The following is a 26,359-nucleotide window of genomic DNA, read 5'->3' as shown; positions in this document are numbered from 1 at the left end:
CTTATTTTGAACCGGAGGGAGTAATTCGCTAGCCATCCAATAAGATAACGGGTGAATTGGTATCGGATTAATAATTATCGAGCGGTTATCTGACGGTTTAACGGATAAATCAAATAAAAAAATTTGAACAATCCTAATATGTTGCTTTATGATAGAATTTGTTAACACTTTGTAATTTGTATTCAATTGTCAAATGAGTCAAAAAACAAGTACTTCCACCTACAAATTAAGCCTATTATGCTACATAACAAAGCTCCTAATAACTATAGAAAAGACTGGAAATATGACATGAATGCATCAGGCTTTCATGTTTACATAACATCGCATAATACTAGGTTACATGATTTTAGTTTATTTTTTCTTTTTAAAATTCAATCTACTCGACAAAGGAGAAAATGGAATAAAAAGGAATTCCAATGATTTCACTAACATAGAGGTAAAAGTATAAATATAAAAATTCTCAACGGGTTAACGGTTTATCTGATAAGAAAATTGAGTAATCCGCTCCCAAATCATTAAGTCGCTAATTATAAAATCTCAATCCGTTCACCAACCATTACCCCGATAAACCGATACCAATAAGCCAATAAGACATCGGTTTGGTTAACGGTTACGGTTCGATTTTGAACAACTATAAATCCAGCAATCTCTCGTCCTCTTCGTCAAGCTCCAAACTTGCCGTTTCAATAATCCATTCTTCTTCATTCTCTATATCTTTGTTCTAACAGATCCTATAATTTATTAATGTTTGGCTTTTTCCATTGAAATCAAGGTTAGATAAGAAGTGTTGGGCGAGAGCAAATTGAAAAAAAAATCATGAAAAAGATGAAATCCAATTGAAAAAGAAAATGAAAAGAAAACACAAAAGTGCCTGCAATTGAGAAATTGAGAAAACACATCCAACTCTATCTTTTCTGGGACATGTCCTCGCTCTGTGCACTAGCAATAATCCCCACCTCTGTCGGTTAAGTCGATTTCTCTAAAGGAGTCATTGTTCAATATCCAATTATTAATTTGTATCAATGCCTGAATGTCCTATTAGGTTAATAGAATGAGAACATATTATGAGGATAAATTGTTCTTCTGAAATGTAGTGGAAATTGCATCAAAGAATTGGGTGTGTTGAATGTGAACCTCCCCCCTCCTCCCCCATATATATATACACACACATTTATGTATGTGTGTATGTATGGAGGCATGAAATAACAAGGATAGTTTGGAGAACTCAAATATGTATACAATACTAACCTACTACAACCATGTAGTAGGTTAGCAACCTCCCCCCTCCTCCCCCCCTATATATATATACACACATGTATGTATGTGTGTATGTATGTAATGTCCATACATTTAATGTGATGGCATGAAATAACAAGGATAATTTGGAGAACTCAAATATGTATACAATACTAACCTACTACAACCATGTAGTAGGTTAACAAACCCCCCCCCCACACACACACACACACACACACACATACATATATATATATATATATATATATATATATATATATATATATATATATGGATGTATGTATGTATGATGTATGTATGTATGTATGGATGTATGTATGTATGTATGTATGGATGTATGTATGTATGTATGTATGTATGTATGTATGTATATGTATGTATGTATATATTTCATCACCTTATTTACTATCTCATCCATGAAATTTCCTTTCTGTCTTGCATCTAATGTTGCTAATAGCTTAAAAATATGGAAGAAAATCTTTGTGTGTAATTCTTGGAGAAAGAATATTATTTATTTGAGTTTTTAATTTTATACTATGTATTTGACTAGTTTTAATAAGTCTATGATTAATGACTAAATGTTGGTAAATTGAGACTTTTTTGTGACATTTTTCGAATATTCCCAAGTAAAATCTTCCCCGAAAGAGAACCCATTAAGTTCAGGATGCATTATATTCCTGATCATTAACTCGAACGATTACGAGAATCAACTCCTAATCGGAATTTATATATATACAAAAAATATATATTTTTTCGGTTATTATTTTGAGAGCGCCTAACTCCGTGGCACAATTAATATACGTAACGAAAGCATGATTCATGAAACGGCTATTCTAGCTAGCCCAACCCTTTAAATACCAAGGATGTAATTGTATTTAACCATTCAGAATTTGTATCATCAACGTAATACACTACTCATCATTGTTTTTCATATGCATGTCCATGTTCTATTGTCTAGAACGACAGAATTAGTCCCCCCAAAACAAGATGTTCAAGGATTAATGAATAATAAAAAGAAAAATAATACTGTATAACTGCTCTCAAAATAATAACCAAAAAAAAATGCTTTTTTGGTATATATATAAATTATGTATGTTATATACAAAAATTATACAAATTTTATATACTTTTTCGGCTATCAAATGTAAATAGTTTCTGACGCAGGCTGTAACAACCCGACCGATCGTTTTGAGAATTTAAGCTTCGTTCAGCGGCATAAGATCTTGAGCAACTTCGTATTATGTGTTATGACTTGCGTGAGTGGTCGAGTTCAGTTACCAGATGATTCGAAGTCAAATTGGAAGAAGGATTCTACCTTTGGAAGCTTAAGCGGTGACAGTTGACCGGGATTTTTGAATTCGTGCAAACGGCTCTGGAGTGAGTTCTGGATGATTTCAACAGCTTCATATGGTGATTTGGGACTTAGGTGTGAGTCCAGATTTGGGATTTGGAGGTCCGTAGAGTAATTTGAAGCATTTCGGCGAAAGTTAAAAAAATTTAAGTTTTGGAAGGTTGAGAGGTTTGATCAAGAGTTGAATTTGGTGATATCAGGGTTCGATTCCAATTCCGGAAGTTGGAGTAGGTCCGTGATTTTGTATATGACTTGTGTGCAAAATTTGGGGTCAATTGGATGTGATTTGATAGGTTTCGGCATCGGTCGTACAAGTTTGAAGTTCATTAAGCTTGAATTGGTGTGAGATTCATGTTTTTGTTGTTGTTTGATACGATTTGAGGGCTCGACCAAGTTCGTATGGTGTTTTAGGACTTGATGGTATCTTTGGTTGAGGTGCCGGGGGCCTCGGATGTGTTTCGGGGTGAGTTTTAAGCGAGTCCGGGCATTTCGGCACTCTAATGTTGTTCTGGAATGTTGGAAGTGTGGACCGCACAATTTCATGTGCTGAGGAACATTTTTGAGTGTTGTAGCAGACGAAAAAGTGCAGCTGCAGACGAAAAAGTGCGGACCATAGAGGAAAAGTGCGGACCGCACAATTTTGTCTGCGGCCGCACTTCTGGTGATTCCGCAGGTACGCTGGTCCGACTTCAGAAGCTTATATCTTTTGATCTACAAGGAATTTGGAGATGATTCAAAAACTTATATTGTATCCATTTGTGTCTAGCTTCCAGAAAGGTAAAGAAGTCATCATTCAGACATCTGTAGAGAAAGTTATGGCTAATTTATTGAAGCCTGGTAGTGGAGAGGCTGTGAAGTGTGACCGCATAATTTTTGTGTGACCGTAGAACTTGGAAATGTGCGACCGCACTTGAAAATGTGCGGACTGCACATTGGGAGGTCAGAGGATGTACCATATATAAGGTACATTTTTTGGACTTAGAGAGCTCGGTTTGTGACGATTTTTCGTGGGTTTTTCAAGAAATTCATCGGGATAAGTGATTCTAACTTGGTTTTGGTTAATATACATGAATATATTACTGATTTCATCATTTAATTAGTACATTGATATTGAAATTTGGGAAAAATTGTAGAAACTTCATAAACTATAAATTAGGGATTTGATGATCGAGTTGTGATCGAAATTGATTAATTTTGGTATGGTTGGACTCGTGCTTAAATGGGTATTCAGATTTTATGACTTTTACCCGATTCTGAGATGTGGGCCCAGGGCCCGGCTTTTGTGTTAACTTTTTGACTTTTGATTTAAAGCTTAGTATTTTCTTATGGAATTGATTCCATTAGCTCGTGTTGATTGTATCGAATTGCTTTTGGCTAGATTTGGGCCATTCAGAGTCAGATATTCGTGGAAAAGACATTGTTACTAATTGATTGAGCTTGGTTTGAGGTAAGTATTTTGCCTAACCTTGTGCGTGGGAACTACCCCTTAAGATTTGAATCTCCTATGCTAATTGTAGTCCGTGTACGCGAGATGACGAGTGCGTGCTCGGACTTATTTGTGGAAAGTTGGCCTTTTAGGGTTCTTAGGTCCTTATATTCATTGAGTATGAAGTTGTTCTTGATATGATTGAGTTTCATATTTACTAGTTTCACCTCTACATGCTTTAATTGGAAATAATTGCTTTATGATTCACTCTTATTGCCTATTTGACTCTTATTTGACTTAACTGAAGATTTTTACCACTTCTATTGTCATGCTATCTTTTCATAACTGCTTGTCTTTATTTAAAATTATTATTATCTTATCCTGTAATTGTTTAGTCTTAATTGAGGTTATGATTATCTTTCCGCTGCTTATGCTTAATTGAATTTGTTGTATCTTCTTCGTAATTGCCCAACCTTAAAAGAAGTTTAGATATCCTATATCTTAGTTGGCAGGTCCTTATTTGGAATTATTTGACTCATGTTAGTTCCCTTGTTGTTGAACTGCATATTGTGGGATCATTGTTACAGATTATTTTCTCCCTCATTGAGTTGTTCTTATTATGCCTAGTATTCTCTATTGTGATTATTCCTTGTGAACTAGATTTACCGTTTCTTTGTGATCGAAAGTTCTTGAGTTGATTTACTTGTTGTACTCTTGTATTTATTGTCATTGTTACTGTTGTACTTGTTGTTGTGATGCACGAGGTTTCTGTCGTGTGGTTGTCATTGTGATGCACGAGGTTTCTACCGTGCGATTTTTGTTATTGGGATGCACAATGTTTCTGCCGTGCGAGTGTTATTGGGTTGCATGAGGTTTCTGCCGTGCTATTGTTACTGTTAATATTTGCACATGCGGCATGACAAGGCGTGATATATATATATATATATATATATATATGTAGGTTGCGCATGTGGCGAGACAAGGTGGGAACGTTATATTGCACATGTAGCGAGACAAAGTGGGAACGTTATATTGCGCATGTGGCGAGACAAGGTGGGAACGTTATATTGCACGTGTGGCGAGACAAGACGAGTACTTACTTTATTATTGCACACGTGGAGAGACAAGGTGGGGTATATCGGGGATTGATTTGTGATGACTTGTGATGGCCTAGGGGAATTCTTGTTGTTGATATTTGTGTAGTGATGCACTACCTATGTGAGTTCTATTTTTGTGGAAATTGCGGGAAAATATTCTACGTGCTGTCCGTTTCTTTTTATATTCTTACTAACTGGCATGATCTATGTTAGAATATTTGCACAAGCATATACGTAGTTATGCACTCTTATCGGTTAAGAGGATGGATCTTGATATTGTTTAGTATTGATACACACCATTGTTACTTGCCTTCTATGTGAGAATGATCCTCTTGGTACGTGAGTCACCATTATGGTTATAAATTTGTAATGAGGGCACATGATTCCAAGTGTTTATGGTTCCAGAATTTGGACCCGTGAATTGTGAATACTCTGAGGTTCGGTACCTCATGATGGCTATGAGCTAAAACATAGTGTGAAAGCGAACATTTTTGTTAAGTTATTATTTGAATGTCCTTTATTTGTGATCACTGGATTTAAACTGTGTTCTGCTCATCCTACTCTATTATTATTATGATGTTCCGCTGTTAGTTGCTGCTTTCCTTTTCTTACTGCAATTATCATATCGTTTTGTCATTATGCGTAGTCTTTATATAGATATTATACTTTGTTTTTCTGTACTTATACTTGTCAGGTTATTTAATCCAGTAAGTGTCTTGACTGTTCCTCATCACTACTTGTGATGACCCAATAGGTCATCTTATATTTTTGAAAATATTCTGTATTCCAAAGCCTTAAGTATCTTAATTTAGCCTTTCTCGATTTGCGTGCGCAGTCCGAGTATTTTTCCGGAAGGCTTATATGCTAAAAACTGATAAAAACAAGAATTTTTGCCTAAAAGTTAATTTTAGAAGACTTCGGTTAATGTTTTGAGTAAACGGACCCGGACTCACGTTTTGACGGTCCCGGTGGGTCCGTATTGAAATATGGGACATGAGCGTATGCCCGAAATTGAATTCCGAGGTCCCTAGCTCGAGATATGAATTTTTGTTGAAAATTGAAAGACCAAAAATTTAATGGTTTTAAAAATTTGGTTAATGTTTGGTCTCGTTGTTGTCGAGTTTGTATTTTGGTTCCGGAGCCCGGTACAGGTCCATTATAATTTAAGGCTTGTCTGTAAAATTTGGTGATAAACGAAGTTGGTTTGACGTGATTCAGACGTCCGATTATGAAAATAGAAGTTTTAGAGCTTTCTTGGAAATTTCATTCGATTTGGTGTTAAATTCGTTGTTCTAGGTATTATTTTGGCGATTTGATCACGCGAGCAAGTTTGTATGATGTTTTAGGACTTGTGTGCATGTTTGGAGCCCCGAGGGCTCGGGTGAGTTTCAGATAGGCTACAGGTTGTTTTAAACTTAGAAAATTTGATTTTTTTGTGCTTCAGCTGATATCTGGTATGTTCTTCTTCGTGTTCACGAAGGTACTCTCGCGAACACAAAGAGTGAATAAGACTGGTGAGTTTTCTTCTTCGCGAACGCGAAGGATGGGTCGCGAACGTGGAGCGATGGGGGCTTTACCCTTCACGAATGCGATCAGCTCAACGCGAACGCGTAGTGTTATGAACCTGGGGGAGGGATCAGTGGGTTGTTATACGCGAACGCGAGCCCAGGCTCGCGAACGCGATGGCCAGGGGAAATACCATCGCAAACGCGTAGGCCTTCTGGGTCGCTACCCTTCGCGAACGCGGCAGGCCCTTCACGAACGCGAAGAATGCCCGACGCCCAATTTAAAAACAGAACCAAAAACGGGATTTTTCCATCCTTTCAAAAATTTCAAAACTAGAAGACCTAGAGGCAATTTTCAAAAGATATTTTCTTCTCCAATTTGTTGGTAAGTGATTCTAATAGGATTGGAGCCGACCTTATAGGTTATAGCTACTGGTTCAGCAAAACCCAATAACTTTGGCTCAAACTCTATATTTGTATTAATAAAATGTGTATAAAAATTCTTTTTAAAACCCAATATGTAAACCCAAAGAATATTCAATTATAATATAGAATCCAAAAACTAAAAATCCTAACTCCGCCTCTGCATTCAGTTAAGTCATAGAAATATCATGCCATAAAAACGATAGACCATCCTGACTTGTGATGAGAGATGGGCCACGCTGATGTGGCATATATATATATGTATAATTATTTTAATACTCTAACTTTGAAAAAAAACCTACTTCTCTTTTGTAATTTGCATAGTTGTTGTTGCTGTTTATTCGTTTAGTACTTTAAATGTATATATTTGTGTCAATAATATTTCATAGTTTATCTTCCATTTCAATTAATGATAAGCAAACTTCACAGGTAAAGGCAATTACCGGCATTACTGTACATCCCGTTCTTTCATTCCACTCTTTTTTTTATTTTATAATGAAGATATTTATTCCGCCCTGTTTTAAAAGTTATTACAAATTGGAACTTTCCTAGGACACAAAGTTCCTAGCTTGTCCAGTTCAAAAGTAGAAACAACAAAAGGGGGCGGGGAGAAGTACAACATAGGATTTCCAAAAAAATTCGATTTGCTTCCATGTTTTGCCATAGCGTCAGCCACTCCATTCGCTTCTCTGAAGACGTGAGTGACCTGAGGCTCGCCTGCTCTAGTAAGCATCCATCTGCAATCAATAATCAAATTTTAATACGGACCATTGTCGTTAGTAAGCATGTTAACTAAGATATTGCAATTTGTTTCAACCACTAGTCGCCTAATGTTTTGTTGTATTGCTATTTTTAGACCCTGTATAAGTGCAAGGCCTTCCATGTATATGTTTGTAGCGTGGAGGATGGACATGTTAAAGCCTATAATCCAGTTGCTATTTTGATACGGACCATTTCACTCAATATAGTGCTCATTCATCAACTTTTAGTATATCATAAGGATTTAAGTTATATTCAATGCTTCATTAGGAGATTTCAAAGGCCGACCTGATAATAAACTAAATAAAGCCCTTAAACAATAATCATGCAATATTAAGGGGATTAATGGCTGTCTCACTTGGTGAGCTCCCGATCTTCCGCAGTTGAGGTGGTCATACTTGAAAGAAGTAAAAAAAAATCTCGATATATAATTTATACTTCTAAAATTAATATTTTACTTATATACACAATGTAATTTCTTCCATTTTTTAAATCCTTCTATTCAACACATAAGCTAGCTAGCCATTAGAATTGATGGGTTATTATAAGTAGCGGAAGCAATCCCAGTATCAAAACCACATATAATCTAGACAACTAGCATTGTAACAACCCGACTGGTTGTTTTGAGTATCTACACTTCGCTTGGCGATTTAGAGCCAAACTCTGTGTTTTGAAGCCTTTAGAGCCTCAATCTAGCCTTCCTTTATTTGCATGCCCAGTCCGGGTATTGACTCGGGAGGCTTATATGCTAAAAAAAGAATTTTTGCCTAAAAAGTTAATTTTAGTTGATTTCGGTCAACGTTTTGAGTAAATGGATTCGGACCCGTATTTTGACGGTCCGGTGGGTCCGTATTGAAATATGGGATCGGGGCGTATGCCCGGAATCGAATTCCGAGGTCCCTAGCTTGAATTATGAATTTTTTATTGAAAACTAAAAGTCCAAAAAATCTAATATTTTTAAGAATTGATTGATTGTTTGACATTGTTGATACCGGGTCCGTATTTTAGCTCTGGTGCCCGATACAGGTCCAATATAATATTTTTGACTTATCTGTGAAATTTGATGGGAAACAGAGTCGGTTTGACGTGATTCGGACCTCCGATGGTAAAAATAGAGATTTCAAAGCTTTCTTGAAAATTTCATTTGATTTGGTGTCCAATTCATAGTTCTAGGTTTTATTTTGGCGATTTGATTACGTGAGCTAGTTCGTATGATATTTTTAGACTGGTGTGCACTTTTGGTTTGGAGTCCCGAGGGCTTGGGTGTATTTTTGGATCATTGGTTGAGAGTCTAGTAAATTTAAAAAAATTGGGAGTTTGACCATGGTCAATATCGGGTTAAGACGATCTCTTTTCAGTGTTTTGAGTGCTCGAGAAGGTCCGTAGCGTGTTTTATGATTGAAATTTATGTATGGTTTGTGTCCGAAAAGTTCCGGATGAGTTTCAGGGTGGTTTAGGATCATTTCGGAGAAGTTTGGGTTTTGGTGGATTCTGGTGCGATACTATTCATTTGCAATTGCGAACCTTTTATGGCAATTGCGAAAATACTGTTCATTAGCAATTGCGAACTTTTTATGGCAATTGCAAAAACACTGTTCATCCGCAATTGCCAACAATTTATGGCAATTGTGAAAATACTGTTCATTCGCAAATGCAAAGTTTTGTTCGCAAATGCGACATCTGCAACCTATTAAGTGCTTAGAATTTCCGAGTTTTTGCTTCAGTTTTTCATATTTTTGAACCCTAGCTTCGAGGTGAGGCGATTTTGAGAGGGGATTTTCATACCAAAATATTGGGTAAGTGTCTTTAACCAATTTCCAACTATATTTCATGATTCTGTACAAGATTTAACATCAAATTCATGAGAAATCTATGGAAAAATTTGGGGATTTTGTCAGAGTTTTGAAAAATAAAAAATTGAGATTTGAGAGTCGAATATGACTCGAATCTAAAAACAAAACACATATTTGGACTCGTGGGGCTATGGGTAGTCAAGACCTACTATTGGACCCGAGTTTCGACCGGGCGGGCCCGAGGTTTGACTTTTGTTAACTTTTTAGAAATTGAATAAAAACCATAGCTTTATTAATTAAAATTTTTTTCTCTTGCATTGTGCGGTGTATTCAAGTCGTCTTTGGCTAGATTGAGTTAAGCGGAGGCGAATTTGTAGAGAAAAAGGCTAAGTTGAGTGTTTAGTTAGCCGAATCGAGGTAAGTGTTTTGCCTAGCTTTGTTGAGGGAATTTTTCCTCCTATGTGTCATTGTTTGCTACATGCAAGGGCGATACATATATGAGGTGACGAGCGTATATGTATGTACCAGGGTTAATCATGCTCGGGGGGTGGATTATGTTATATTTGTATTTATAGAATTTTATGACATTCTGCTTAATACCTTACTTGACTCTTAGATACTAAGGACATAATATTTAATGATATATATCAAGACTTAGTTTGTTATAATTTGATCAAACTTGATGGAAATTGTAAGAATACATTGATGTGTCTAATTCGGTCATCTCTATGCGAAATCATTACTACATTACTACAACCGATATTCTTTATATGCTAGACGCTATACTTGTGTTGTGGATCATTTATGAGATTTGTGGAAGTATTTGAATAATACGGTTCTTAAGGGTTGTTGAATTATTGTTGACTTGGAAAGTTGTAATTGGGAATTGTTTGGAATATCCGTTAAAATACTCTCCTTGATGTCAGTTATGCTTCCTGCCTTATTTGTTACTATTATATATGCTTGGTAAGGAAGTGTGTAAAGCATTAAGGGTGATGCCGTGCCATATTATTGAGAGTAAAAGCACGACGGGTGATGCCGTGCCATATCATTGAGAGTAAAAGAAAGAAGGATGATGCCGTGCCATTTCATTTATATTGTTATGCTTGTATGTTATTGTGAGGTTATGGCACGAAGGGTGTTTCCGTGCAGGTGAGGACGAGGGATATGCATTATGATGTGATATCTGTTTCCCGTGTATACGTTTGTGCCCTTACCTGGAGATGTTATTGTTGTATTTACATATTTTGTGTGACTTATCATTATTGTCCTGTACTTGACTTTCATCTCCATTGTTGTTGCATTGTCCATGTCTTTTACTTGCTTAACTTGCGAATATCGTGCCTATGTTCTGATTTTATAATTATACTCGTGTTGTATCTATTATGTTGCACCTTAGTGTAAGCCTTCCACCATGCTAGCCATTCATGCCCTTACTTGTTAACTTGTAAAGATCATGTGTTTCCTTCTTGTTTGCTATATTTGTACTTAGGCCTTCACTTTGCTAGTTAATTGAAGTTGATACTCTTTGTTTTCCCATTGGTTGTTATTACTCACGTGCTTTCCGCCTAGTCTTTTACTGTTGCCCACATGTATATCCTCGTCCATTGTTATTACTTGCGAATTTTCTACTTTGTAATTCCTGTTATCGTGTTTCTGTCATCTGGTTGGTTCTGTTATATGTATGTTTGGGAAGGATGAGTTGAACGCACGAAGGGTATTGTTGTGCTAATTGATTTATCACATAAATTTATTTATATATGGTGAGGATGAGATAGAAGCACGAAGGGTGTTACCGTGCCATTTGACTTGATATCTTGGATACATTTCTCATACCAGGAAAGATTGTAATCTTCTACTATGATTCCTTCTAGTAATTGTTGACTGTCTCACAGAGTTGTATACGGTATTTTTATCTGTTATGTTTTGAACTGCCTATACTGTTAGTCTAATGTACAGGTTATAACAATAAGAATCTTTCAACTAAAAGCCTCGTCACTACCTCGATAAGGTTAGACAAAATACTTACCAGTACATGGGGTCGGTTGTACTGATACTGCACTTCTGCACGTTCCGTGCAGATTTTAGAGCGGAGTTGCTGGTGACATCAGGTGCTGATTCGGAAGATGTTCGTGCGTTTGGATATAGCTGCCACTTCTCCTTGGTAGTTTGTATTATTGCTAATCTATTTATGTAACTTTCAAACAGAACGTGTATTTATTTGTAGCAGTTTTGAAATTCCAAATCTTAGAAGCTCGTGATTCGTACTACCAAGTCTTGGTAAACTTGTAAAGGTTAAGTTAGCTATTCTCTATTTTCTTATTATCTCAGTCGTATTGTATTTTTCATGTTAGTTAGCTTACCTAGCGGGTTGAGTTAAGTGTCATCACGACTTGTGATTTTTGGGTCGTGACAAGCATATACAGAGTTTTACAAGTTATCTATTGAAATGTGAACAAAGCTCCTCTATGACGTGAGCCTCTAGTTCCATAGTAACTCAATAAAATCTCCACAATCAACACGATCACAACTCTCGAACGTTCAACGATCTTGTACAGTATTACCCAAATAATATCCGAAAATAGCAATTCCGTATGGGCGAAGTTTCTAGGAAAAAAGGGGCTGAAATTCGGCCACCATCCTCTACTCTCCCTCTGGGTAGAAAATATTTTGTTTTTATAGCACAAGTTTTGAGGGTTAAAATCCTTTTTCAAAACCTATTGGGTTCTCTTTTCCATCCGAAAAAGAATTCTTTTATTTCCTATTATTTAGGCTAGATCACTTGGTGAGATCCCCGGTCTTCCGCAATTTAGGTGGATAGTTAATTACTTAGCATATATTTACCAATTATATATAAATTAAGCTAAAAGGAGTATCCTTTAATTGTAGCCACTTTAATTGGTAATAACCGTACCCAAGCCTGTCATGTACTCCCCCCTGTTGAGCAGAATGGGCCTCCATTTTGGACTTCTTCAGACCAGGCCCAACAACCCACATAATAATATACACACATAGAAATATAGTTCACACATTCTTTAGCCATTCTTATATTTGTAAATATAGCCACTTGGTAGCACTAGTATATATACTTGTATTTCTAGAATAAAGAGGTTATGAGATTCAGAATAAAATAGAGTTTCTTCTCCGATGATTCTTTTCCTCCTTTTTCTCTCTACTATAAAGCTAGGGTTTCCTCCATTGAAACCCATTGTATGAGCTCACTCTGAGCTTCTAACATGGTATCAGAGCGGGTGAACAAACTCCGTTCGTTCTCGTCTTTCTTCTGATCCTAACCTAGAGGTTAGATTCTGTGGTTTTTAACAAGTTCGAAGAAACCCTAACTTCCGAAGAAGGTTCGTTATTTGGTGGAATTTCAAGTTTCTGACCTCATCTATGGTGAAATAGTAGCTGAGGTTTTCTTCTACTGGTCGTCTTCTCAACTCATCAAGAGATTTGCTGCTAATTTTGGTTTGTTGAAACAACACCGATATTATCTTCCTCAAACTTCAATTTTCTGTAATTTTTCATCAATCCTAGTCTTATAGATTTTTGTTGTTGTGACTGTGCTATCAAAATTGAGTTTTTCCTATGTCTATTGATGATGTTAATTAATCAGAGGGTTTTTCAACTTTCACCTTAGATTTCTCACATCCTTTCTACGCGCACCCTTCTGATAGTCCTGGTACTTATTTAGTCTCCTCTCTTTTTGATGGAACTGGTTTTGTGGCTTGGAAGAAAAGCATGCTTGTGTCTCTTTCTACCAAAAACAAATTAGGGCTAATTAATGGCCGTCATGATAAACATGCTGAGGATTCTCCTTATTACCCCTATTGGGAAAGGTGTAACGACATGGTTATTTCTGGGATCACCAATTCTCTGTCTAGAGAAATAGCTACCAGTGTCTTAGGGTATAACACTGCTAGAGAGATATGGTTGGATATAAATGAGAGGTTTGGTCAATCTAATGGGTCAAAATTCATCCAAATCTAAAGGGAGATTGGTTCTATCTCCCAAGGAACCTCAAACATAGCTTCATATTTCACCAGACTACGCAGTCTTTGGGATGAGATGAACACAGCTTATGTCGGACCTGTTTGCTCATGTGGAGCCCTTCCTAAATTTCTAGAGGAACTTAAACTATTCTGGTTCCTTGCTGGGATAAATGATTCGTACTCCACAGTCAAAAGCAACATTCTTATGATGACTCCTCTCCCAACTGTCAGTAAGGCTTACTCTATTCTTTAGAATGATGAGAAACAAAGAGAGAAAGCATAGTCTCCAGGTTTTCTGCTGAATCTATATCTTTCTCTGCTTCTTCTGCACCTAATAATGGTTAAAGATCTTTTAATCAGAGAATTCAATTTGAGACAAAGAGATCCAATCAGTTTGTATCTTTCATGTACTACAAGAAACCTGGACACACTATTGAAAAGTGTTGCAAACTCCATGAATTTCCCTCTGATTTCAAGTTCAACAAGAACAAAAGATCAGCCTTTTGTGTACATGTTGATGCTTCCTCTTCTGGTATTCTATCAGCTTCTCCCCAAGGTTCCACAACTCCTGACATTTCTTCACATGGTTTTACTCAAGAACAATATCAACATCTTATGAGTTTACTACAACATTCTCATATCTACCATGGAGCCAACAACAACAACCCATCTTCTGTCAGTTCTAGAGAAAACACTGCTTATGCAAACTTTGCAGGTTTGTTCTGTAGTTCTGTAGTTAATTCTGTGAACTTTCGTGCTTGTGCATCATCTCAATTCACCATAGACACTTGGATCCTAGACTCAGGGGCCACTAATCACATGACTCCTCACAAACACTTACTTCACAATTTAACACCACTAGCTAGGCCTTACTTGATAACATTACCCAATGGATACAAAGTGAAGGTTGTTTCCACTGGTTCTCTGCACCTTAGATATGATATAATTCTCCACAATATTCTTCTAGTTCCCTCTTTCCAATTCAATTTAATTTCCATTTACCATCTACTTTTGCAGTTTAGCTGTTATACAGTCCTCACTATTTCTAAATGCTTTTTACAGGGCCCTTCTCTGAAGAGGCCACAAGAAATTGGTAGAGCTAATAATGGGGTGTATTTCCTCCATCTTGGTGATGATGTTCAATCTCTTGTTTGTACTTTACCTTCACCATGTACTACTTCTGATTCTAGTGTTTTTACATGTTCTAGTTCTATTTATGTTAATGATCCTATTTCCCTCAGTCCCTCTTGTAATATACATTCTAACATCAATAAAATAGATTATTTTTGGCACCAAATAATGGGTCACTTGCCTTATAATAGGATGAAATTCATTCATTTCATTTCTGATAAAATTTCTTCCAAACAGCCTTTTATATGTCCTATTTGTCCCATGGCTAGACAACAGAGACTCCCCTTTCTTGATGGTTCCATTCATTCTACAGTCCCTTTTCGGTTAGTTCACATTGATATTTGGGGCCCCTATCACACCTCAACTTACAATGGTTTCAAGTATTTTCTAACTCTAGTAGATGATTACACTAGGGTAACTTGGACACACCTACTCTCCTCTAAAAGCAATGCTCTTTTTGTTCTGAAGCCTTTCACCTCTATAGTTCAAACTCAATTTCACACTTCAGTTCAATCTTTCAGGTCTGATAATGCTTTTGAACTAGGAACTAGTTTTGAGTGCAAATCCTTCTTTACTACTCAAGGCATCCTACACCAAACTACCATTCCTCATACTCCTCAACAGAATGGTGTTGTGGAAAGAAAACACAAACACCTCTTAGAAACTTCTAAAGACTTGCTTTTCCAATAACACTTACCTACCAAGTATTGGTGTGAATGTGTTCTCACAGCCACATACCTCATTAATAGATTCCCCTTCATTGTTCTGAACAACATATCCCCCTATGAAAAATTGCATGGACATCCTCCTCAATATGATCATCTTAGATCCTTTGGATGTTTATGCTATGCCACCACACCTAAATCTGGAAGATACAAGTTTTAAACAAGAGCACTGCCTTGCATCTTTCTTGGCTATCCCTGTGGCAAGAAAGGTCACAAGTTGCTCACCCTTTCTAATCATACTATCCTTTATTCAAAAGATGTTGTATTTCATGAGCATGTATTTCCTTATTCCTCTCTTACTTTACAAATCTTTCCTTATTCTCCTACTATTTTTGTAGATTTGCCTAACTTTCCTCCTTCTCCCATTTCTACTTCTGCTCCTCCTTCTTCCGTTCCTTCTCCTCTTGTTGTTTCTCATGCTCCTTCTTCTACTTTTGCTCCTCCTTATTCCACTTCTTCTCCTCCTGCTGTTTCTCATGCTCCTCTTTCCATCCCTGCTTCTTCCTCTACTTCTCCACCTGCTATGCCCCATGCTCCTTATGTTTATATTCCTACTAGACATTCCTCCAGGATCAGTAATCCTCATGCTCATTTAAGGGATTATGTTTGTCCATCTCTTGCTTCCAAGGCTTCTACTTCTCTAGCTTCTAAGGTCTCTTCTTCTGCTTTGCACATGAATGGGACCCAGTTTTATCAACAGGCTGTATCTCACCCTACTTGGCAAAAAGCTATGTTAAAGGAATTCCAGGCTTTAGATGCAAATCACACTTGGGACATTGTTCCCCTTCCCCCTCACAAGAAGCCTATGCCTTGTAAATGGGTCTACAAGATCAAAAAAGGTCTAATGGTTCCATTGAAAGGTATAAGGCCAGATTAATAATAAGGGGTGACACTCAGAAAGAAGGCATTAATTACAATGAGACTTTTTCCCCTGTGGTCAAGTTCACCACCATTAAATGTCTTCTTACTATTGTTGCTTTAAGGAATTGGAATGTCTATCAACTAGATGTCAACAATGCTTTTTTACATGGTGATCTTCATGAAGAAGTTTATATGAAGATCCCTCCCTATTTACAACTTTCCTCTACATCACCCTCTTCCTCTTCTCCATTGGTTTGCAGGCTGAGGATGTCTTTATATGGCCTCAAGCAGGCTTCCAAACAGTGGTTTTCTAAACTATCTGAGGCTTTGCTTAGTAGAGGCTACATTCCTAGTAAAAATGACTATTCCCTTTTCCTCAAGTCCACTGGCAGTTCTCACACAGTTTTAGTTGTTTGTATTGATAACATCCTTCTAGCTGGTGATGATATTTTTGAGCTGGATGTTGTCAAGGCTTTCCTTGATGCTCAGTTCAAAATCAAGGATCTAGGGTCTATTCACTACTTTCTGGGTTTGGAAGTCACTAAGGTTGATACTGGTTTTCTTATGACTTAACAAAAATTTACCTCTGATTTACTTTCAGAATTTCATTGCCAAAAGTTTTCCTCTATGGTCACTCCTATGGATGGATCTGTCAAGCTCTCAACTGATATGGGGGAGCCCCTATCTGATCCTAGTACTTATAGGAGAATAGTTGGCAAACTGAATTTTCTCCAACACACCAGACCTGATATTGCCTTCTCAGTGTAGCATCTTAGTCAATTTCTCCAAGCTCCTCAGGTCCCTCACATGCTTGCTGCTATCCATGTTCTGAGGTATTTATCTGCTGCCCCAGCTATGGGAATTCTCCTCTCTCTTGGTGTTGAGTTTAATCTCAAGGCTTATTCTGATTCAGACTAGGCAGCTTGTATCGTGTCCAGGAAGTCTGTCTCTGGTTATTTTATCACTCTTGGTGGATGCTCTGTTTCTTGGAAGAGCAAGAAACAACAAACTGTGTCCTTATCTTCTGCTGAGGCTGAATATAGAGCTCTTCGACAAGTAGTTGCAGAGGTGTCCTGGTTACTTAGGTTACTTGCTGATTTTGGTGTCTCTATTACTCACCCTGTTCCTATTTTTTGTGATAACCAGGCTACCCTACACATTGCTAAGAACCCAATGTTTCATGAGCGCACCAAGCACATCGAGATTGATTGTCATTATTTGCGCGATAGTGTTACTTCTGGTTTGGTCTCTCTTCATTATGTTGCAAGTGCTGACCAACTGGCTGATATCATGACCAAGCCCCTTACAGGTCTATCTCACTATCATTTTCTAGGAAATCTTGGAGTGTTATCACCCCCAAGCTTGAGGGGGGGGGTGTTGAGCAGAATGGGCCTCCATTCCAAACTTCTTCAGACCAGGCCCAACGGCCCACATAATAATACACACACATAGCAATATAGTTCATATATTATTTAGCCATTCTTATAGTTGTAAATATAGCCACTTTGTAGCACTAGTATATATACTTTTATTTCTGGAATAAAGAGGTTATGAGATTCAGAATAAAATAGAGTTTCTTGTCCGATGATTCTTTTCCTCCTTTTTCTCTCTACTGTACAGCTAAGGTTTCCACCATTGAAACCCATTGCATGAGCTCACTCTGAGCTTCTAACACCCCCATCCACATAGGGATGTTCTTCCATTTTTAAAATCCTTTTGTTCAACGCATAAGCCAGCCATTAGAATGACATGATGCATATCTTTTGCATTGTACTTATCTGTTATAATAGCTTAAAATACGTGTAATTATTCTTAACTTTGTCACCTAAAAATAGGGGTGGAGTCAGTGTTCTAGCTACGGGTTCGGCGATCCCAGTAGCTTTGGTTCAAATCATGTATTTGTTTAGAAAAATTCATTAATTATTCATAATTTAATAATTTAGATCCTGTAACTTAATATGCTTAGAAATTGTCACGACCCCAAATCCGGACTCGGTGGTGATGACGCCTCTCTCGAAGACAAGACCAGCCGACACATTTCCAATTCCGTTTTAAGCAATTAAACAATAAGCATTTAGTCTTAAACATGATATAAATTCAAAAGTAAGCAGTGACAATACAAACAATTTGCGGAATACAACCCAATACAGCCTGATACCGGGATGTCACTAGTCATGAGCATTTAAAAATCCGGAATAAGAAAAGAAAGTCTATAGAGTTCAACACAAATATAAAACAAAGAGAAGTAAGATAAGGGAAGAAGCTCTAGACTATGAACGCCAACAGCTACCTAGAGAATCTTCGAATTCGCCTGAGCTAGAAAGATCAACACTCGGTAGTGGGACCAGATGCACCTAAATTTGTACACAGGGTGCAAGGAGTAAAGTAAGTAATCCAACTCAGTGAGTAATAATCATAAATAAAGATTGAAAGCATGAAATCATGTAAGGCACATTATAGGCTATAATGAAGTAGTAAAACAGGTAAGAACAATGATTCAGTAAAGATATGTAAAATCATATAAGTTCAGTTTAAACTTCAAGAAATGCCTATTCAACAATTAAACATGTAAATAACAGACAAATAAGACAGATAAACACATAAAGGATTGCCCTTCGGGCACAATGTCAACAATACCAGCCCCTCAGGCTATATATTTCACATCACAATAGGTACCCGCGCTCACTAGGGGTGTGCAGACTCCTGGAGGGGCCCCTTACGGCCCAAGCGCAATATCAAGCCATCTTGTGGCATTATCACTAGGCCCTCTGCCTCATATCAACAAGCCTCGTGGCGTACATATCTTAGGCCCTCAGCCTCATAAACATAATCAGTATTTCCTCACAACATAGGCCCTCAACCTTACTCATTCAGAATCTCACAGTCACTCGGGCAATAGTAAAACATAGTGCTCAGCCCAAAATATCATCTAAAATATCATTTAAGTGTTAAAGCAGAGTAAACATGGCATGAAGCCCAAATATGGCATTCAGCCCAAAACATGATGATAGCAAATAGTTTCAGTCAAATACGCGGTAAAACAATCATTCGGGATGGACTAAGTCACAATCCCCAAGAGTGCACGACCCCACGCTCATCATCTAGCATGTACGTCACCTCAATATAGCATAACGATGTGCAATCCGGGGTTTCATACCCTCAGGACATCATTTACAATCATTACTCACCTCAATCTGGTCCAAACTCTAGCCCGCGATGCCTTTGCCCCTTGAATCCGCCTCCACTCGCATTGAATATATCCAAAATCAGAATCACTACATCAAAATATGCTAAGGGAACGAAGCTGAAGCGAAAATAATCAATATACAACAAAAATATCGAAATTACCAAAACCCGATCCCCGGAACCACGTCTCAAAATTCGATAAAATTCACATCAATAGATTCCTCATCTCCCCACGAGTTCATACATATCAAAAGTACCAAAATCCGACCACAAATGGTCCCTCAAATCCTCAAGTCTAGGTCTCCAGTACCAAGCCCTAGTTTCCCCAATTTTAATCCCTAAATTCCATTAATTATAGCTCTAATCCATAAAATAATACCATAGGAACGAGTTTTAGGTCTAAAATCCTTACTTCAATGAAGTTCCCTTGAAATCCTTCTTCAAAATCGTCCAAAAAGCTCCCAAGCCGACATAGAAATGGTGAAATAACTCAAAAATCGCGAAGGAAATAATTTATACTTTTTGGCCCAAGGATTTCGCATTTGTGGCCATATTCCCGCTTTTGCAGTACTGCATTTGTGGTCAATGAACCGCTTCTGCAGTTCTTCACTTAACCAGCCAAAATCGCATCTGCGATGAACATTCCGCACATGCGCCTTCGTAGGTGCGGTCCCACAACCGCATTTTCGGTTCCTGCCTTCCCAGGTGATTTACGCTTCTGTGGCCTCCCTTCTCACATCTGCGGCATCGCACCTGCGGTCCCCAATCCACAGGTGCGAAAATACCAGAAGCAGAAAATCTGCAGCTTCTACAAAAATTCCAAACTCTCCGTCAACCATCCAAAACCACCCTGAGGCCCCCAGGACCTCAACCAAAAGCACAAACATATCCCATAACCTTATTCAAACTTATAACAATCTTCAAAACACCTCAAACAACATCAAATAAACCAAAACATATCGGATTCAAGCCTAAGTTTCCAAATTCTTCCGAATTACGCTTTTGATAAAAAAGCCAACCAAACCACATCCGAATGACCTGAAATTTTGCACACACATCCCAAATGACACAACGGAACTACTGCAACTCTCGGAATTCCATTCCGACCCCTATATCAAAATCTCACCTATTAACCGGAATATGCCAAAAATCCAATTTCGCCAATTCAAGCCTAAATCTACTCCGGACCTCCAAAACACATTCCGATCACGCCTAAGTCCCAAATCACTTCCCGAAGATATTCGAATCATCAGAATTCACATCCGAGCCCTCTAACACATAAGTCAACATCCGATTGACTTTTTCAACTTAAACTTCCTCAAAAGAGACTAAGTGTCTCAAACCTTCTCAAAACCTTTCCGAACACGAGCCAACCAACCTGATCACTCATAGAACCAATAGACAAAGCAATAAGAAGCAGAAATGGGGAAAATGGAGTGGTAACTCATGAGACGATTGACCGGGTCGTCACATCCTCCCCAACTTAAACAAACATTTGTCCTCGAACGAGTCAAGAAACATACTTGCAGCCTCAAACATGTGAGAATATCTGCTCTGCATCTCCCGCTCGGTCTCCTAGGTAGCCTCCTCCACGGGCCGACCTCTCCACTGCACTTTCACTGAAGCTATATCCTTTGACCTCAACCTTCGAACATGACGCTCCAAAATAGCTACTAGCTCCACATCATAAGTCAAATCACCATCCAACTGAATCGTGATGAAATCCAAAACATGCGATGGATCCCCAATATACTTCCGGAGCATACAAACATGAAATACTGGATGCACACTCGACAAGCTAGGTGGCAAAGCAAGCTCATAAGCCACCTCCCCAATCCTCCGAAGCACATCAAAAGGCCCAATGAACCGAGGACTCAATTTACCTTTCTTTTCAAACCTCATAACACCCTTCATAGGTGAAACCTTCAACAGAACCTTCTCACCAACCATGTAGGACACATCCCGAACCTTCCTGTCAGCATAACTCTTTTGCCTCAACTGCACCGTATGAAGCCTCTCCTGAATTAGCTTCACCTTTTCTAAAGCATCCTGCACCAAGTCTGTCCCCAATAGCCTAGCCTCACCCGACTCAATCCAACCAATTGGAGATCTATACCACCTCCCATACAAAGCCTCAAATGAAGCCATCTGAATACTCGACTGGTAGCTGTTGTTATCAGCAAACTCCGCAAGCGGTAGAAATGGATCCCATGACCCTCCGAAATCAATGACACAAGCGCGCAACATGTCCTCCAATATCTGAATAGTGCGTTTGGATTGCCCGTCCGTCTGAGGGTGAAAATTTGTGCTCAACTCAGCTTGAGTACACAACCCTCGTTGCACAAACCTCCAAATCTGCGAAGTAAACTGAGTGCCCCTATCTGAGATGATGGAAACTGGGACACCATGCAAACGAACAATCTCCCAGATATAGATCTCTGCTAATGGCTCTGAAGAATAGGTAGAACACACATGAATGAAGTGTGCGGACTTGGTCAGCCGATCCACAATCACCTAAATAGCATCAAACTTCTTCAAAGTCCGTGGAAGTCCAACTACAAAGTCTATAGTGATCCGCTCCCACTTCCACTCTAGAATATCCATTTGCTGAAGCAAGCCACCCGGTCTTTGATGCTCATATTTCACCTGCTGACAATTGAGACACCGAGCTACAAATCCCACAATGTCTTTCTTCATTCTGCTCCAGCAATAATGCTGCCTCAAATCTTGATACATCTTCGCGGTACCCGGATGAATGGAATACCGCGAGCTATGGGCCTCCTCCAGAATCAACTCCCGAAGCCCATCCACATGGGGCATGCATACCCGGCCCTACATCCTCAACACCCCATCATCACCGATGGTCACATATCTAGAATCATCATGCTGAACTCTGTCCTTAAGGACAAGCAAATGTTGATCATCATATTAGCGCTCTCTGATGCGATCATATAAGGAAGACCGAGAAACCACACAAGCCAATACCTGACTGGGCTCCGAAATATCCAACCTCACGAACCGATTGGCCAAAGCCTGAACATCAACTGCAAAAGGTCTCTCCCCAACTGGAATATATGCCAAACTCCACATACTCACCGTCTTTTGGCTCAAAGCATTGGCCATCACATTGGCCTTTCCCGGATGGTACAATATAGTGATATCATAATCCTTTAGCAACTCCAACCACCTCCGCTGCCTCAAATTAAGATCATTCTGCTTGAATAAGTATTGGAGGCTGCGATGATCAGTAAACACCTCACAAGACACACCTTACAAGTAATGCCTCCAAATCTTCAATGTGTGAACTATGGCAGCTAACTCTTAATCATGAATGGGGTAGTTCTTCTCATGGAGCTTCAACTGGCGAGAAGCATAAGCAATAACTCTACCCTCCTGCATCAATACACAACCAATACCAACTCTCGAAGCATCACAATACACGGTATATGAACCTAAAGCTGATGGTAAAACAAACACTGGAGTTGTGGTCAAGGCTGTCTTGAGCTTCTGAAAGCTCTCCTCACACTCATCCGACCATACAAATGAAGCACCCTTCTGAGTCAAGTTGGTCAAGGGCGATGCGATATATGAGAATCCCTAAACAAAGCATCGATAATAACCCACCAAACCAAGAAATCTGCGAATCTCTGTGGCTGAGGACGGTCTGGGCCAACCCTGAACCGCCTCTATCTTTTTCGGATCAATCTGAATACCCTTGCTGGACACCATGTTCCCCAAGAAAGCCACTAAATTGAGCCAAAACTCACACTTGGAGAATTTTGCATAAAGCCTCTCCTCCCTCAATCTCTGCAACACGACTCTCAAATGCTTCGCGTGCTCCTCTTAACTACGCGAATACACCAGAATATCATCAATGAAGACTATGACAAATGAGTCGAGATAAGGCCGGAACACGCTGTTCATCAAATGCATGAACGCTGCTGGGGCATTGGTCAGCCCAAAAGACATCACTAAGAACTCATAATGACCATATCGGGTCCTGAAAGCCGTCTTAAGAATATCCGAGTCCCTGATCTTCAATTGGTGATAACCCAAACAGAGATCAATCTTGGAGAACACTCTCGCTCCCTGAAGTTGGTCGAATAAATTATCAATGCAAGGCAAGAGATACTTGTTCTTAACTGTTACTTTGTTCAATTGCCTATAATCAATGCACATCCTCATAGTACCATCCTTCTTCTTCATAAATATAACCGGCGCACCCCAAGGCAACACACTAGGCCGAATGAACCCTTTATCAAGGAGTTCCTGAAGCTGCTCCTTTAATTCCTTCAACTCCACTGGTGCCATACGATACGACGGAATAAAAATGGGCTGAGTGCCCGGCACCAGGTCAATACCAAAATCAATATCCCTATTCAGTGGCATGCCCGACAGGTCTATAGGAAATGCATCGGAAAAATCCCTCACAACCGGAACAGAATCAATACTGGGAGTCTCAACACGACATCCTTCATAAAAGCTAGGTACGAAGACAACCTTTCCCAACCATACGCTGGGACTTCAAGAATGAGATCACTCTACTGGGAACATAATCAGTCACACCTCGCCACTCAATCCGTGGCACACCAGGTATAGCCAATGTGACTGTCTTGGCATGACAGTCCAGAATAGCACGACACGGAGATAGCTAATCCATGCCCAAAATGACATTGAAATCCACCATACACAATAATAAAAGATCCACACGGGTCTCCAGACCCCCAATAGTCACCACGCACGACCGGTACACACGGTCTACAATAACATCGCCCACCGAGGTAGATACATGAACAGGTGAAGCAAGACACTCATGGGGCATACCCAAATAACGAGCAAAGTATGATAACACATAAGAAAAGGTGGAACCGGGATCAAATAATACAGAGGCATCTCTGTGGCAAACTGAAACAATACATGTGATGACAGCATCGGAAGCAATAACATCGGGTCTAGCTGGAAGTGCATAGAAACGGTCCTGACCGCCACCTGATCGACCTCCCCCTCTAGGTAGACCCCTAGCTGACTGGGCGGGTGGTGGTGAAGTAACTGGCATTGAAGCCGATGACTAACCCCTCTACTAAGATGAACCCGCAAGACGACGAGGACACTGCCTCCACATATGACCCATCTCTCCACACTCATAACAACTCCCAGGTGCTGGAGAAGGGGACTGAAGGGAACCCCTCGCACCGGAGTGACTAGCAGATGCACTCGACATAGAAGAGCCCTAAACTGATAGAGCACGGGACGAACTCTGAGATGGAAGGGCACTAAGTGATGACTGGCCTTGATGAGAACTGTGAAAATCATGACCCGATGATGCCCCACGATAACCTAGGTGAGCTGGCTGAGCATGCCTGATGGACGGCCTCTACCGTGCTGAAATTGACCTCTCGAAGGAGCAACACTGTAACTACCAGATCCTTGAGGCCTGTTGGCCTCCCTCTCCTCTCGCTCTTGGCGACGAACAGACCAATCTCACGAGCAATGTCTACAACCTTCTCGAAAGTCGCACCAGTCACCCTCTCCCTGTTCATGAGAATATGAAGCTGATAAGTGAGGCCATCAACAAACTTTTAATACTCTCTCTATCTATAGGAACTAACCAAATCACATAACGAGCTAAATCGGAGAACCTCATCTCATACTGCATCACAGTCATCTCTCCCTGACACAACCACTCAAACTCCCTACGCAGCTCCTCTTTGCGAGACTGTGGCACATACTTCTCTAGAAAGAGAACGAAGAATTGCTGCCAGGTAAGAGGTGCTGCACCAATAGGCCTACACCTCTCAAAAGTCTCCCACAAAGTGAAAGTAGCTCCAGAAAACTGATAAGTAGTGAAAGCGACCCCGCTGGTCTCCAGAATACCCGCTGTACGAAGCATCATTTGACACTTATCCAAGAAACCCCGGGCATCCTCGCCCTCTACACCACTGAAGGTTGAAGGATGAAGTCTACCAAATCTCTCCAACCTACGCTACTCATCCTCTGGAATGGCAGGAACTACATAGTCCTGAGCAGCTGTAACCAGCTAGGCTGGATGTGCCCCCAGCGCCTGAAGTCCATGCACGACCTGCTTAGGTGTGCGAGTGGCGGGAGTCTAATTGCCTTCCCTGACCTAAGAAGTAGTTGCAGCTGTAGTGACTGAAACCGCCTGAGCTAGGCCAGTGCAAACTGATAGGATCTGAGCAAAGGCCTCCTGAAGACCCGGAATCACAATGGGCACAGCTGGTGCTGCTGGAGCGTCCATAACTGGGACCTGATCCTGAACTGGGGTGGCTGGTGGATCTGTAGGTGCTTCCCTAGCTGCTATACAGCCATACCTCTGCCCCTACCGAGACAATGACCGCGTCCTCGGCCTCTAGTGGCCACAGCTGGCAGTACTGGTGGTCGTCTATCCTGACCGGTAGCTTGTGTCCTCACCATCTGTAAGAGAATAGAATGACAGAAGTTTAGTACTCGGATCAACAAATTCGCACGACAAGAATCTCAAGAATATGAAGTTTTTCCTAAAGGTTCTGCAGCCTCTCGAGGATAAATACAGATATCTCCGTACCGATCCGCGAGACTCTACTAAACCTACTCATGACTCGTGAGACCTATGTAACCTAGGCTCTAATACCAACTTGTCATGACCCCAAACCCGAACCGGGTCGTGATGGTGCCTCTCGTGAAGACAATGCCAGCCGACCCATTTCCAATTCCATTTTAAGCAATTAAACAATAAGCATTTAGTCTTAAACATGATATAAATCCAAAATTAAGTAGTGACAATAAAAATAATTTGCAGAATATAGCCCAATACAGCCTGATACCGGGGTGCCACTAGTCATGAGCATTTAAAAAT

The 26,359-nt window shown here is 39.6% G+C and overlaps 1 protein-coding gene across 1 annotated transcript in view; it reads left to right on the top strand.

Annotated features, from left to right (window-relative positions):
• The window catches only part of LOC138869646 (uncharacterized), a 43,651-nt gene extending 25,667 nt beyond the window's left edge, over nt 1-17,984 (top strand). Inside the window, exons 2-11 of the mRNA XM_070147279.1 lie at nt 13,228-13,561; nt 13,658-13,829; nt 13,964-14,509; nt 14,666-14,852; nt 15,798-16,319; nt 16,466-16,876; nt 16,922-17,031; nt 17,089-17,153; nt 17,259-17,629; nt 17,941-17,984. Coding sequence (XP_070003380.1) covers nt 13,228-13,561; nt 13,658-13,829; nt 13,964-14,509; nt 14,666-14,852; nt 15,798-16,319; nt 16,466-16,876; nt 16,922-17,031; nt 17,089-17,153; nt 17,259-17,629; nt 17,941-17,984 — 2,762 coding nt within the window. The remainder of the gene's footprint in view (nt 1-13,227; nt 13,562-13,657; nt 13,830-13,963; nt 14,510-14,665; nt 14,853-15,797; nt 16,320-16,465; nt 16,877-16,921; nt 17,032-17,088; nt 17,154-17,258; nt 17,630-17,940) is intronic.
• The last annotated feature ends 8,375 nt before the right edge of the window (nt 17,985-26,359 follow it).

This window comes from Nicotiana sylvestris, chromosome 5, assembly GCF_000393655.2.
Source record: "Nicotiana sylvestris chromosome 5, ASM39365v2, whole genome shotgun sequence".
In the NCBI taxonomy this organism is placed as follows: Eukaryota; Viridiplantae; Streptophyta; class Magnoliopsida; order Solanales; family Solanaceae; genus Nicotiana; species Nicotiana sylvestris.
The sequence above is the reverse complement of the archived record's forward strand: the minus strand, read 5'-3'. Positions and strand labels throughout refer to the sequence as shown.